Source organism: Pseudoliparis swirei, chromosome 20 (assembly GCF_029220125.1).
Source record: "Pseudoliparis swirei isolate HS2019 ecotype Mariana Trench chromosome 20, NWPU_hadal_v1, whole genome shotgun sequence".
Lineage (NCBI taxonomy): Eukaryota > Metazoa > Chordata > Actinopteri > Perciformes > Liparidae > Pseudoliparis > Pseudoliparis swirei.
This window is the reverse complement of record NC_079407.1, coordinates 16,142,031-16,156,666: the sequence shown is the minus strand read 5'-3', so window position 1 is coordinate 16,156,666 and position 14,636 is coordinate 16,142,031. Positions and strand designations below refer to the sequence as shown.

General features: G+C 40.7%; 1 protein-coding gene across 7 annotated transcripts in view; it reads right to left on the bottom strand.

The window, feature by feature from the left end:
• Positions 1-14,636, bottom strand: part of nbeab (neurobeachin b) — a 188,102-nt gene that overhangs the window by 107,229 nt on the left and 66,237 nt on the right. For all 7 annotated transcript variants that reach the window (XM_056440918.1, XM_056440921.1, XM_056440922.1 and 4 more), the window contains exons 12-22: positions 13,339-13,491; positions 11,785-11,953; positions 7,103-7,182; positions 5,564-5,626; positions 5,124-5,221; positions 4,585-4,677; positions 2,742-2,850; positions 2,561-2,642; positions 2,356-2,479; positions 1,415-1,607; positions 245-1,252 (exon numbers count right to left, since the gene is read on the bottom strand). In XM_056440918.1, the coding sequence (XP_056296893.1) occupies positions 245-1,252; positions 1,415-1,607; positions 2,356-2,479; positions 2,561-2,642; positions 2,742-2,850; positions 4,585-4,677; positions 5,124-5,221; positions 5,564-5,626; positions 7,103-7,182; positions 11,785-11,953; positions 13,339-13,491 (2,172 nt within the window). The remainder of the gene's footprint in view (positions 1-244; positions 1,253-1,414; positions 1,608-2,355; positions 2,480-2,560; positions 2,643-2,741; positions 2,851-4,584; positions 4,678-5,123; positions 5,222-5,563; positions 5,627-7,102; positions 7,183-11,784; positions 11,954-13,338; positions 13,492-14,636) is intronic.

Sequence of the window (14,636 nt, the reverse complement as noted above, 5' to 3'; positions counted from 1 at the left end):
ACAAAACAGTTCTCAAAAGGCCGACACATTCTGACAATGGTAAATGGTCTCCCTCCTCTGGTCACCACTCTTTCACTGTGGCGCTGCTCTATTTCAATATTCATGATCTTCTACTGTTACATGTGCCTCTGACAAAGTTGTTCATGTTTTTTTCAATCAGCGAATCTCTACTATTTTTTTAATGTGGATGTCTAAAAATGGCATTTTACTGGAGAACTCAAGAGTGATTTAAATTCGGACAAACCTGTGTGGTGGCTGTCGTCTGAATCTTGTTCATTCCCTTATCTTTGCCATCATCTGATCTCTCGGTGTCAGACGTGTTGCTTGTTGCATCTGCTGCACTGCTGGTCTTAATAGATGAGAGGTGCTGTTCTGCTGCCGCTGCAGCTGTACCCTCGGTGACCTCTGGCCTTGTGGAGGAAGTCTCAGCTTTGCTACCAGCTACAGAGCTGATGCCCTCCGAGGCTCCCTGTAGTTCAAACTCATCCTGCTCCAGAATATTGGGTAAGGAGCCAAGCTCAGAGCTGCCTGTCATGTGAGCAAGAAGGCCCAGTTCATCACTGGCGCTGGTGTGGACTGGAGGCTCTGGGCTGGGCAGTACAAGAGGCTGAGCTGTACCGGGATCGGGCAGTGGCTTGTTTTCCAAGCTTCCTGCCACCTCGCCAAACAGGAAATTGTTGCAGTTAGGGATGCTGTCCTTGTAGTCATCGAGAGTAATTAGTGGGGGTGCATGGTGGTCATCCATAATGCACTTTGGCAACAACACACTGTTGACATTACTGTTGAGCTTTTCCACGGCAGCACAATAAACATTATTCAACAGAGAATCCACCTCCACCAGTGCTCCATTCTCAGATACTCCCAGAGTGTCAGAGGACAAGTCCAAATCATCGAGCTTAACCTCAGTAGCCTGCACCTTTTCAGCCTTGATGTCCACCAGAAGGTCATGAACTACAACCCTGACCCCATCTACCGTACCCTCCGTTCCCGTGAGAGCTTCTTCTGGCACCTTTCCTTCAGCCAGCAGGTTGCACGAGTCTGCAATTTCAAAGTCCTTTTTACTCCCAGGTGTCTGGGAGTTATCGTCCATTTCTCCGATCTCACTTGCGCAATTGATGCCAGAGGTCTGAGTCGAGAGACCAGAGATGGTGCTAACCAAACCCTTCTTTCCTTTCTTAATATTCTCCTCCTCCTGGCGGTGGTACTCTTCATACAGCTTTGCCAAGTACTCTTTATGTGCCTCATATGTCACCTAGAACAAGGGCCACATTAGTGTCAGACAGATATTTATGATTGAAACAACTGTGAGGATCATTTCAGAAGAAGCTTAACAGTCAAGATGAGACAGAATAGATAAAGAATGTCTCCATCAACAGCAGAGGTCAGTGTTTCCATCTTGTTGTACAGTACTCACCTTAGAGTGAGCTATAGAGAGTGTGTCCACCCACACACGCCATCCTCCCCACTCATACTTGATGGCATGGTAGAGCAGAATACGAAAGATGTTATACACCATCTCAGTGATCTTCTGCTCATCAGAGTTTTTAGGGTTGATGTAGGCAAGAGAAAACATCCAGTCCTGCCATACTGAGCACTGAAGCAGACACCTGCAAAACGCACAATCAACAAATAAAATATGGCTTATGGAAGCCAGGTATATACATTTCAGTAATCCAAGTAAACTCTGATCCTCTTATTTTTAACAAGTTTAACATTTATATTTGATGTTGTGGTAAAAAAAAAAATTTTTAATTAAGTATTTGGAACGATTGTTCCTTCCGTTTCTCCTCAACATCTTTCCTGTGCTATTTGGCATTGTGTTATTCACATTCTGAACAGATTGTTTTGAACATTTGGCTATTAATTGTTTCATTCGTTTGTTTAACTGGCAGCAGCAAAACAAATTGACAGAAGATAAAAAAAAAAAAAATCTTCTGTCATTTATGGGGGCAACAAGTGAAAACCAATTTAGTGTTTTTTTCTTTTTTCAGTGAAACAGTTTAACTGGAATAAACTCTTCCTGTTATTTTAAGCTAATTATGTTGTTGATTTAGCTCTGTGTTTTCCAAAGACTTATAATTGACTTGCAATATGTATTAAAGCGTGTGTGGGGGTATTAGAAGTAGAGATTGGTTTGTGGGAATGAAAAAGAAAGTAAACGGCAATGAGCAACTGTCAAGAATGATCACAGAAACATCTGCTGAAGAACATGTGCATGTCTAAGGATGATTTAGCACCAATATGAGTACAAGGAGTGGAAATGGGGTGCCAGCTTTTATTTTATTTTTTTAATACAGTAATCAGAAGGATAACAAATGGAGTGGGTGAGTAAAAGGCTCTTTAAGTTCTGCTCACCGTCTGTTCTCGCGGTTGTTGCTGAACAGTTTGATCATATCTGAAAGGAAGAGGCGTCGAACTTCCATCAGCTCTGAGCAGGGGGCGGAATTCTTCAACAAGCTGGCTACCACCTTGAGAATCACTGAAATCACATGCAAACAAACAAATATATAGACAGTCAATTTGATCATTGAGAAAGAATACAACTTAACGTGACACTTACTTGGGTTTTGAATCTTGACAGTTGAGTCAGGCTCAGGATGGGGTTTGTGGACTACCTGTGTGCACACCTGCTCTGTCAGAATCTGGTGCGGGAAGTGGTGAGAAGACATTCAGTCACACATTCTGTACACAGAACTATTGTGCAGTAGTGTTGGACATGTGAGAGGAAAATGTTGTGTTACCTCGTAAAGAGTGTTATAGGTCGTAATGGTCACAGTGTTGGTGTGCAGCATGAGCCTCTCTCCCAGGAGAGTAAAGAGGCTGTGTGTGTGCATGATCTCCACCTTTCTCCTGTGTATGGACAAACACACAAGTGTGCACACACACGCGCACACACACACACACACACACTTATTTAGAGCTCCCTAAGCCACTGAAAGGATCATCGAGTGCCAGCAGTTTGCTTCCCTGTTCTCGCCCACAGGGAGCCTAGCTTTGGAGACAAGTGTCAGAAACTGCTTGCTGTCATAAATTGGGGGAATTTCTTGGAGGTGTGCAGGATAATGAAGTTGGTCCTTCACTAAGAATGGCTCCAAGATACAACAGAGGCATACCACAGGTGAATGGGTTCAACAGCGACAAACTACCTCTGCAAACAGCATAAGGCCTGCTGTCACATTCACGTTACGTTCAAAGCTGCTGCTACTGCCTCAGGACCAGTTGGGACTTTCCGAATAAGTTGCAAATTTTTTCTTTTTTCTCCTCTTTATAACAGAGGCTGGAAAAATGGCAGCTTAGGAGAAGAGTATAATTTTCTCTCAACTGCATAAATATGGAAATGTAGGAGAAAAGGGCAGACTGATGATGCAAAGCAAGCTGAGGTGGAACTTACAATTCTGCTCCACGAAAGCGGTGCATTGGGAGGATGGGCCTGGTTTTAAATGCTTTCTTTAGTTTATATTTAGAAAAATGCACTCTCTGTATCACTTAATTAAAAAAATGCACTGCCCCTTAGAGGGATGATGTAATCACGCAGCAGGAAGCATATTTGGTTATAAAACTATATACTTGACATGTAATATGTATGTTTTATCTTTAGCTTGATGATTAGATGCTTGGATAGTTTGTGCCAAGCTTATGTCATGTATCCTCGCTTTTCTCTTGTGCTTATTCTGCTTGTTTTGTGCAGGTCCCAAAAAAAAGAATAAACTCTTACGAATCTATCCATCACATCATACTGACTAATGGACTCAATAACCCACACAAAACTAACAATATCTTACGTCGCTGAACTAATGAAAATAAAACGACAAATGCAATTACCGAAAGTATAAACTTCAACAAAGCACAGAAGAAATATACTTAATTATGTATTCATTTCAATAGAGCTCATAGTGAGCAGGATGGTTTGAAATGTATAAGACACTATTAAAGTGAGGGCTGAAGGCAGGCTTTCATGAAGCCCTCAAGTCCCTTGAGGATATAGGCCTTTTCAGTGTGTGTGTGTGTGTGTGTGTGTGTGTGTTGTTGCTACGGGCCAATGCCTGCCCTTTTCCCTATTCAGCAGGCAATAGGCACACCTGGTGCCCCACCATTGTGAGCACACATCTTCTCCATCCATCCCTGCATCCCACATTTTGAATCACAGGCTCTCTATCCGTCCGCAGACGCTCTCTCTCCTCTCCAATGTGCAGCAAACAGAAGACATGCCGACACATCCTCGTTGGCAGTTTATGATTTATTTCACTTTGTGGGACACTAACTTAAACCTCTTCAACCATTCTCTTTAAGTGAAGTAATAGTCTCAGAGCTCGACGCAAATCTGGCAACCAGTCAAAACGTTTGGGGCTTTTCCAACTGTACACTTTTTCAAAAGAGTGGCAGTAACAGCAGAATCCTGACGCAGTTTCGAACCTATTAGCCTCTCCATGTTTGTACACAACACAAGAAATGAAGAGTGACAGCCGTAAACATGTTTCAGACACCCATTCTTAAAAACATGATAATGCGTTCATCTTTGGACTATTCATTATAAAAACACTGTAATTACAATCTACTACACAGCTTTTGAAAGTGGTTACTTACTTGTGGCCCAAATGCTTGAGGAAGTACCCAAGGACTTTGAGGGATTGTATTCGAATGCTTTCACTCTTAGAAGCCATGAGTTTGTAGATTACCCTGGAATAGACACAAGCCGTGAAAGCGAGCAACCGCACACTGGTTTGACAGAATAAAATATAGCACTGTTGATGACAAGCCCCTCCACTGGTTAGCCGACAACCACTTTCCTTCAGAGTGAATTTATATTAACGTTAAATTAATGAAAGGAGCAGCTCTTCCACAATGAATTTCTCACTTGTGCTACACTGTGTGCTCTTGTGTTTGATAGGATAACACGCAGTTAGTTAGACCTTCCGTGTCATATTGCAAAATCAATGTGTTATTATTGTTACTTTTCCATGCAGAGGTTGTTTTTTTCCTCACGGAACTTGTGAATTATTAATGCATCACATATGTGCAAGGCAACAGCACACGTGTTAGGTGCTTGGGTATATTTTGTGGAATTACCTCTTCATATTGAAGCTGAACAGCGAAGGGATTGTCCCTTCCCCCAAGGGGCTTACCGTATTCCATTTCTCTGGTCAAAAGCAGGGATCATGGAGGCTGGATGCTCACACATGAGGGCAACCACCAGCTGCAACACATCATGCAGATTCTCATCCTGCAGACAAACCAGGAGTGAAAGACAATGAGACAGAAAAATAGAAAAGGGAGCAGGTGAAGAAAGAGAATAACATTTTAGTTTTAGGTGCAGAACTGCAGCTGCAGCAAAGACATAATGTATATGCTTGGCATCTGTATCACCAGTAATTGTAGAATGTATCTTGGCCCCTGATGCATCGTACCACTGTACGATGGCAGTGGCTCGCCATTGCACAATTAAAAATACTTTGCCAAGTGAAATTGTTCATCTGGCTGAAATGTGACCTTGTAGCTTAGAAAGCGAAGTGGCTCAATAAACACACTGAAGGAATTCACCTGCAGCAGGTAAAGACTCATGTACCTCATGCATTGTTAGCAAATAGTTCAGGATACTCTGTAGCTCATCTTCCTTCACGCCTCTGTCCTGAAAATACAAACAAACAGATGAAAGATTAAATGATGTAATAGGATGTCTGCCAATATCCAAAAAGCATCACAGTATTTCTTGTGGGGTAGTTAAAAAGAAGGTTCTAAAAATGCAGTGACAGCTGGCCAATAGAGGGCCACAGGCCTGGCCCCACCCATCTTGAGCCACAATTATTACATTTTTTTAAGTATACAAAAATTATAATTCTAATAATATTTATAAATTATAGAAATTGTCAATATTTATCTTTTCGAAATATGGAATATAGCCAGTAATATTTGTAAAATAGGATATCGCGCAAAATAAATGCTTTTCCTGCCTCTTTGCATGTCTCAGCTGAGCTGGGGCCGAATCGTTTTGGCCCACAAGCAGTTCAGCCTATTACTGATTAAAGATATCAATGAGTGATAAACAATTTAGCCAATCAGCGTCATAAAATAGGTTCAGCTTTGGGCCAAAGTCATCTGGCCCAAAAGATGCGCGTTCTCTTCAGGCGCTTTTTTTAACAAGATGACAACGGGAGCGCGAGCAGATCTTCTCAAAAACCTCTACTCCAAGACTGGTTTGAGAGAAGAACTTTGGCGGAGGAACTACAGGTAAAACAGCTGGGCCCAACTCAACCAGACTTAAGAAGATAACAGACTGAAAGGGAACCAGCACAGGAAGCTGTAGAGACCGGTTTTATAAATCAACGGGGACAGATCCAGCATGGACAGTTGGGGAGTAAGGGACATGAAGCACACAGAAAACATGAGAACACCACAAGCAGCCATATTGGGCAAAGTGAACGTCACGACCAGGTGAAGAAACACGATGAGGAGGTGGATAGAAACAGGCACACTTTTACCCTAACAAGGTTAATAAGGGCATCTTAATATATACACATGTTCTATTATATTTTATATATATGCATGTGATTTATATTATACAAAATGTATATGTATTATATATATATATATGTATTTATTCTATTGTATATGTATATTATATGGTATTTATATATCATATAATATTGACTATTATTATATGATATATATATACAAACTGAAATGGATGAATAAGATGTCCGTATTATGTCAGTGTTGGAATAAATGTGAAATATATAATAAGTATATATAGTAGGAATGCGTGTTTGATACTTTTTTTGCATCGACACATACTGGGATGTTTGCTGAAATTGGTTGGATGGCCCTACTAAAAATAAATTCCACCAGACGCCACTGTAGAAATGACTGAACACATTTGCTATCTGTACTCGATAAAGTACTTAAAAGAAAAACAACTGGATTGTTTCAGCACAACTGGTTTACTTCCGCAAACTTTAAAAGGAAACGCGGAATGTATTGAGGCGCAGACCGGCAGAACGTTTTAAAGGATAAGACATGGAGGGTTGACAATCTCCTTATTTTCTCTGTGCAGCTCAAAATCAAGCCGTGTGGGGGGCTGCGAGGCATGAAGACAGGTGGGACATACCTTCAGGATGAGTTGCTTGAGGAAGAGAAGCATGAATGCCCGCAGAGAAATTATTTCTTTCTGGGTCGGCCTTGGACCATCTGCAATTTGAAAAGAGAGAGAAGTAATAAAACTGAGAAAGTGTTGGAACCAAACAAGATATCTTGCAGTTGTCTTGTTCCCAGTCTTGTCTAGATTTAATTTACTTGACATTTATTTTTTGGTTTTCTTCACTTGGTCCTAAGTTCCTTTGCAATGTTTTTTTGATTGGTACCCTAGGCTTGAAATGTGTATCTCATTCATTTCTTGTGTTCTTGCCCTTTGAGCTTTCGAAAAAAGCCCGAGAAAACCGGGACAACGTGAATGACATCTTTCTTCGCTCCATCATCAGCTTTGTAGTGACTTCCTGGAATCGTCTTGAATGTGCGTATCAAAGGTTTTCCCAGGTTTTACGAACTTTATAAACACATACTAATTTGCACATTTACAATTAGTGAAATATATTTTATATAAATAGCATGAAAGTAAAGTAATTCTGAGGAGTTTATTCATCATTAATGCTGCATCCAACGTGTTTTCCAGATTCCCAGGCAGCCTTGGTGACAACATAGTGCTCGGACAGCTAGCCCAAGGTCACCATAGTCACACTGGACAACAACTCAATAAAACTACCCAGAATGCCTCTGCCAACCTAAGGTCGCAATCCATCTTTGTTGTGAACCTCATTCAACATCAGACCGAACGTTGTCAGCAGGTGTACGTTTGTCGTGCAAATATAGAAAAATGACAGAATATGACAGACAGCATTGATTAACTGTCATATCACAGAACTGCTGCTGCATTGGTTTGGTCGGCACAAGGATTCACTTCGACACGTTCAGATCCGATTAAATGTGCCGAGTTCCTTTGTTTTTCACCTAAAATATGGTGCATGTACATGGACAAAGAACACTAATGGGCTGCAGCCCGCAGCAACAGAGAGATCAATACAACACTGAGCTATTGAGTCACACACACATCAGAAAATACAGGATATGGCATATATTACTCCTTATAACAATACGAGCATGAATCCCCTTGAGAATAGCAGCACTCTCACTGTAGCACAAAGGCTCCCTTTTGGCTGTAAAACCTGGCATATATTAATTCTTTGCTTATTCATCCTGTGCAGCCAGCCAGGTAGAAACACACTGACACAATCTTTTACATTTGCAGGGGTATTACATTGCAGTAACTGGGCCAGATACAACAACAACAGCCTTTCAGGGAAAATTGGTCACCTTGCCCAATGTCTCTTCCACTCCTCTCAGCCCTGATGAACTCTGACCTCCACCCTGGCTGGACACATGTTCATTTGAAATGGGGACAGTGGTATGATGACAGATACAATGGTGGCAGACACCTGACCATGCTGCTCTTCCAACAACCAGTCAATGTAATCAATGATGAGGCTGCCTGAGGTTGCAGGAGGATAACGAGTGCCGCTGCATGCCGACACTGATTAATGAAGGGAGAGAGAAAAACCCAGTGCAGAGACAGCACCAGACATGGAAGAGCTAATAAGAACATTATTACCGCAACCACTGCATCCAAGTTATTCACAACCAATTTTGCTCAGCAGCCCTGCACAGCTCTTGTTTCTCATTCACATATTGCTTTACTTCCTGCATCCCCAGAGTAAAAGGAGAGATACTTTATTTAAAAAAAACTATTTATCTCCATGTGATTAATGCAATGAACTTATTTTGGCTTATAACTGATGATAATAAAGTTATGCATGCACAATAGAATGCATCCAGCATAGTTGTGCAAACCATTCAGTATTAGTCATAATGACTTTTAATCCTTTAATGCTTTTAAATAACTTTGAGTGGCTGATGAAATACTCTAACGCAAGTATTTTTATTCAGTCGCAATAATTGGTTTGCAGGATTCTTCTTGAGTTATAACTAATATATATATATATATATATTAGTTATAACTCAAGAAGAATATATATATATATATACACACATATATATATATGTATATTATGTATATATTTATATATTGCTTCACATTTTCATATATATATATATATTTATATATGAAAATGTGAAGCAAGCCAGTGTTGAAATAAGAGCAAGCATGTGTCAAACCGTTCTTGTTACCTATAATCTGTCATTTGGGTCTTACATGAGATTCATTAATCACAATGAAGGCACACACAAAAATCCCCCACAAATCTTGATAAGATTATTAATCTGGGGCACCTACATCTTTGCCACTGGTGATTTCTCTTGTAATTGGAACAAGACAGAACCAGCTTGAATTGAACATGCTGACTGGCCAGGGCAGAGACGAAAAAAAAAGAGTAATCGAGATTGAGAGAGTTCATGTTGGCTTGTGGGCACATGTCGAAGCCTGAAAGAAGTTGAGCAACGGGCATCTTCTGCAGTGATTATGTGCATAACTGGATGATACATGGCTTTAATTTGATAGCACTCTTTATTAAGACCCGGGGATAAAAGCAAAGAAGAGGCACTTCCAGAAACAGAGTGAATCGCTGGAGGTGCTCCATTTTAAATGTGTCCTCTGTGTGACTATAATTGAACACTTCATTATCTGCTTGACTCTCTCCCTCTTTGTTTGGTCATTTCTCAGTTGAGAAGAACAGAGAGGAAAAACTGACCTGGCAAATCAAGCGCATATAAGTGGAACCAGACCCCACTCTGGAAACTGTGACGGCCAGTGAAAATATGAATATATTTCAAAATGGATCACCGCTGTGGGAAATCTTCAAATACTTCAACAACAATCAGCAATTGAAAGGGCAACATTGAGGTTAGGCGTAACTCCTTGAATGAAGGAAGGATATCAATGGGAATAGGTTGTGAAAGATGGAGTCCATTATGTGTATTTGTGCACCTCTTTGTAATAAAAAACACGATGAAAAGATGTCTGTTGGCGTGTATTTTATCAAGTCTCTTATCACAGCCTTGGAAAACCTGTCTTCGTTTACACCGTTTTGTTAAGCAGTTATTCTTACCTGAGCTTTTTAGCATATGCTCTTCTTGACAAGAACAAAAACATGATCTATAGATTGCTGGCTCATAACCACAGAGGACTGAATTCAGTTTTGTGTCTTTGTTTATCCACTTATTGTTGTAACCATCTTAAAGTTGTCATGATCCATTATTGGATCCTGACATAGACTTTAATGGACTTACTACTGAAAGATTTGAACATAAAAATTAAAGTTTTGGTCTTGAACTTTGAACATTTCTACAATGTATTTGAAATAAAAATAAGTGGACGAAAATTGTTGTTGGTTTAAATATAATTTAGATTCAGTTTTGGGTATTTTTCTCGAATAAAAAATAAATAAATATATATATATACATTTTTCAGCAGTAGATTATATCATTTCCATTTTAAATTTTTTCTTTTATAGTTTTGAATCTTATTTTTTTTGTTCCAAATCTTTTTTTCAGGTTCAGTTCTTTTTGTCACTTTAAATAAATATGACAATGCCTCAAGTTACACAGAAACACATTTTCCAAACATCGAAATCTATTAAACAGTTGTGAAAGCTCTGCCAAGAGTGTCCAACACAGTGGAGGTGATATAAATAATGTCAAGCAAAGAGTTCCACTGATGTCTCAACTAAATATAGCTCATCGTCCTAGAATATGAGCTCTGGATAGGTTGAGCTTTATCAAGTCCTGTTCAGTTTCCACATAAGGGATAAGGGACAGTGAACCGTGGCGATAAATGGCACGAGAAAATTAAATTCGTGAGGATCTCGTGGATTGACCTAACTTAGTGATGCATGTGCCCATATTATCCTCGCCAACCTCAGTCTCCAAGTCCCTACCACTATTAGGAGTGAATCAATTAGAATCTCTCCCAGCTCACGCAGATAAAGAATGTAGGCCAAGTGCTTTGACGGGGCATAAACATAGGCTAACATGCTGCTACATTCAGCCAAATGACAACACCGGGGAGAATTTGTTTGCATCTCAGAGTTCATAAATAGGATGTTCACTTGAGATAGAAGACACTTATTAGTGGTGCTAACAATGTTGACTGGTGAAAAGAAAAACCCTAATGACCGTATGAGAAGAATTACATAAAGCTGTGGATGCAATCACATAATCAGAGGAATTAAACATCAGGGAGTAGATTTCATTAGGCATTGGCGTGGCATAACCCGCCCCCCCACCCCTCCTCCTCCTATCCTGCGACAGACAGTTTCAGAAAAAGAATCATGGAAAGCAAAAAGGAAATGACAGTTCAAGGACACTTTCACTTCCAGCCTGCGATGTGAAGTATGGCTGTTTCATAGAGAGGATGCCAGTCATACTACTGGCCCAGGTTTCAGAGGCCTGACACCCACATCAAGCATCTTGGTGGAATGACAGTATGGATGTGGTGTCTGCCTCCCTGTCATCTCCAGTGATGGCCACGGTCCTAACAGCTGACAGGCAAGCGCCTCCATGTGTCGATGAGTCATTTTAAATGTGGGGGAGCTGCTGCTATTTTAGGAAGCCACTTTGGTATCAGGATTGTGACTGCACACAATGATTGTGATTGGTTTACTCCCAGTGATTCCCTTTCCAAAACACTGAACTTAGATGAGATGGATTAAATACAGTTTGTATAAAAACAACCCAAATCAAACTTAGCTTGTCTAATAAAGTCTAAATAATGCATATGCTCACCGAGACCCTTTGGCGCGATGCCGCTGCTGTCTGCAGGGTTGCTTGCCCAGTGGTAGTACTTTAGCGTATGCATGAGCTGAAGCACTGTGCCCACGCGACGAATCGTGTTGTAGATGGTTGCCGTGCCAATGAACTCAGAAGAAAGGTAGGTGTACAAAGAGAGCTGTACCTGGAGTGGGAACACACATATACATGCATTCATGTTTTTAAATGCACAGTGTAATTAATCCCCTGAACCTTAAACCTTTTAGACTAACAAAAGCATGTGACTGGAGTGCATTGTACCAGCTGAGCCTTTTATCCTGGTAGGGATGGCCACTGACCCGATATCACTCAATTTCATAATCGCGCATCTCCACCCGGTTCAATGATGAGTATCATTTCCTCTGTAATTAGCAACATACCTGACAATAATCCTTAATTTCACCATAGCCATTACAGCTAGAACTACTCCTTTTTTTTTTCCCATGTCATAAATTATAGGATATTAACGAGCCAAATGTGAGTCATGATGAGAGGCGGCTGCGTGGTTAAAGTATGAGCATAATATGAAACGGTTTAAGGCTACTGAAATTCAACACTGCTGATAAGGGAAACCAGGCTGTTGGTAATCTAATTCCCATGAGAACGGGAAATTAAAATGCACTTGCAAAATCTTATTTCTCTATTAGGTCAAGGTCAGTGGGCCCATGTAATATATGCATATTGCACGCTGCCATCATTCACACAGCTGGCTCTCTTTAGTCTGTGCAGCTTGAGGATAGGGACACAGGAACGGGGACTTTGTGGCATGTCCTAAGGGGAAAGAGTCGGTGTAGTTCTATGTGCCGATGGAGCTGAACGTATTCTAACCCACTTCATTACCTCAGTGTTTCTCTCCTTTTTTCTCCTGCTCTCTTTATGCTCTATTCTGGAGGACTGTCGCAGGCAGGCCTCCAGACACTTTGTATTTATTCCCTCCTTTTATTTATTCATGGGTTGGCCCATAAGCACATTCCTGAGGCTAATGTATTTGCCACACAAACTCCGCTCCTTTGATATATCTCCTCCTGTTTTTTCATGGGTCATTATTTAAAAAGGAGTGTGGGGGGTGGAGGGGGACGACAAGTCTGCAACATTAAAAGAATACTTGGCTTGATTAAGGACTGCAGAATGGAAGCAAGTGATGAACTCTGCAACCATGTATTGTCTTATATATCTATGCGCTCTACTCCACTTTTCAGACACTAGGAAATGGTTTGGTCTCTTGGGCCCAAAGTACAAACGATCATGGGGTAAAACTGCATAATAGTCTCATATAACTTAAATGAGTCAACATAATTTTGTATTTAGATCATTGAGTTACAATTTCCAAAAAATATCCATTCTGCAATCATATTTTACCTCTACTTGTGGTGTGTGAAACATGCATGTGTTTCATTTCTCGTCTTTACATCAACAATGATGAAGCAAAGGAGGGCCGTCTGTAGTTAAAAGCTCCTGACATACAGCCACTTCACCTCATTTGCAAGTCACATTTCCCTTCATGCATGGGCATTACCTGCAGGAGCTCACCTTGGCAGGGGTGTGGATCCAGATGGCAGCATTGAACAGGATGTGGTCACACAGTTGCTTCAGCAGTGGTGCCCCGTGTGTCAGACCGTCCAGATACTTCGCAAAAGAGAGGAATTTCTCTAAAACCGCCCCGGAGATGTGTTCACGTGATGACTGTAGGGAGAAGCAGAAAGGGATGTTTATTATTATAATAATAATAATAATAATAACATTGACAAGCCTATTCTGCTGTAAACATGGATTTATTCTTCTTGATAGTGACTGCATTGTGGAGAGCAACACCCATCGGTAACCGTTCATTGAATGTCTCTTTGTCTTACCCATAGAATAAAAGGTGTTTTTCATGTCTTGTTAAATGTTTCTATTGCAAGCTATTTAAATGTGGCATGCATTTTTTGGCACATACATATTGAACCATACAGTACATTAAGTATTATGAAAAAATCAATTGTTGAAATAATTGAATTCCTCTTCGAGGGATCACTTGGCTTCATGAGTTCTACGCAGGCAGCAACCTTCAGGTTATGGGTCAAATAGACCACAAAGAGGAGTATGTTTTAGGGCGGGCTTAGTGTGATTGACAGGTCGCTGCCGCTAACAGAGCCTTATCAACGTCTCTATGTCACTCCTCCATATTCTAAATATAAGAACGTAATTGGTTGCAAAAAGCCAACAGGTACGTAACCCTAGTAGGCGTCGGAACAATCTGCAAACTCTCGGCTTCAAAACGGCATTTCACAAATCAAATCATGATGACCACGTCCACTTCTTATGTGCAGTCTAATATTTTACTCATGTTATGTAGCAGAATGTTAACGTATTGTATCGGTGATGTACATGTCACTTTATCATTTCATTCTATTTGATATTTGTGTGAAATTGTCATAATTGTGTCTGTTTTGTGAGTTCACAGTGTCCTGTAACCATCAAGTTAACGTTTCTGGCAAATTTAAAGAAACTTCATTCCCAATATATCTTATTCAGAATAGGCGGGTCAGATGGACACACAGATATCCTGAATACGTAATGCCTCCGGCTGCAGCTTTCACCAACACGGAGGCAAAAGAAAGTTTTATAAACAAATTTAGGCAAGTTGTAGAAGCTCGACTTTGCAGAGTATTTCTCTTTGACGCATATACTTCCCGCTCCTGTCTGGCACCTGTTCTCTGCACAGGTGAGGACTTGGTGAGGATAAATGAAGGCACGGGGGGAAGAAAAGGTGTGGCATTAACAGATCAAAAAACAGATGGTGCGATACGTGGAAGTGTGAAACAACAGGAAGGAAGCAAGGAAAAAAA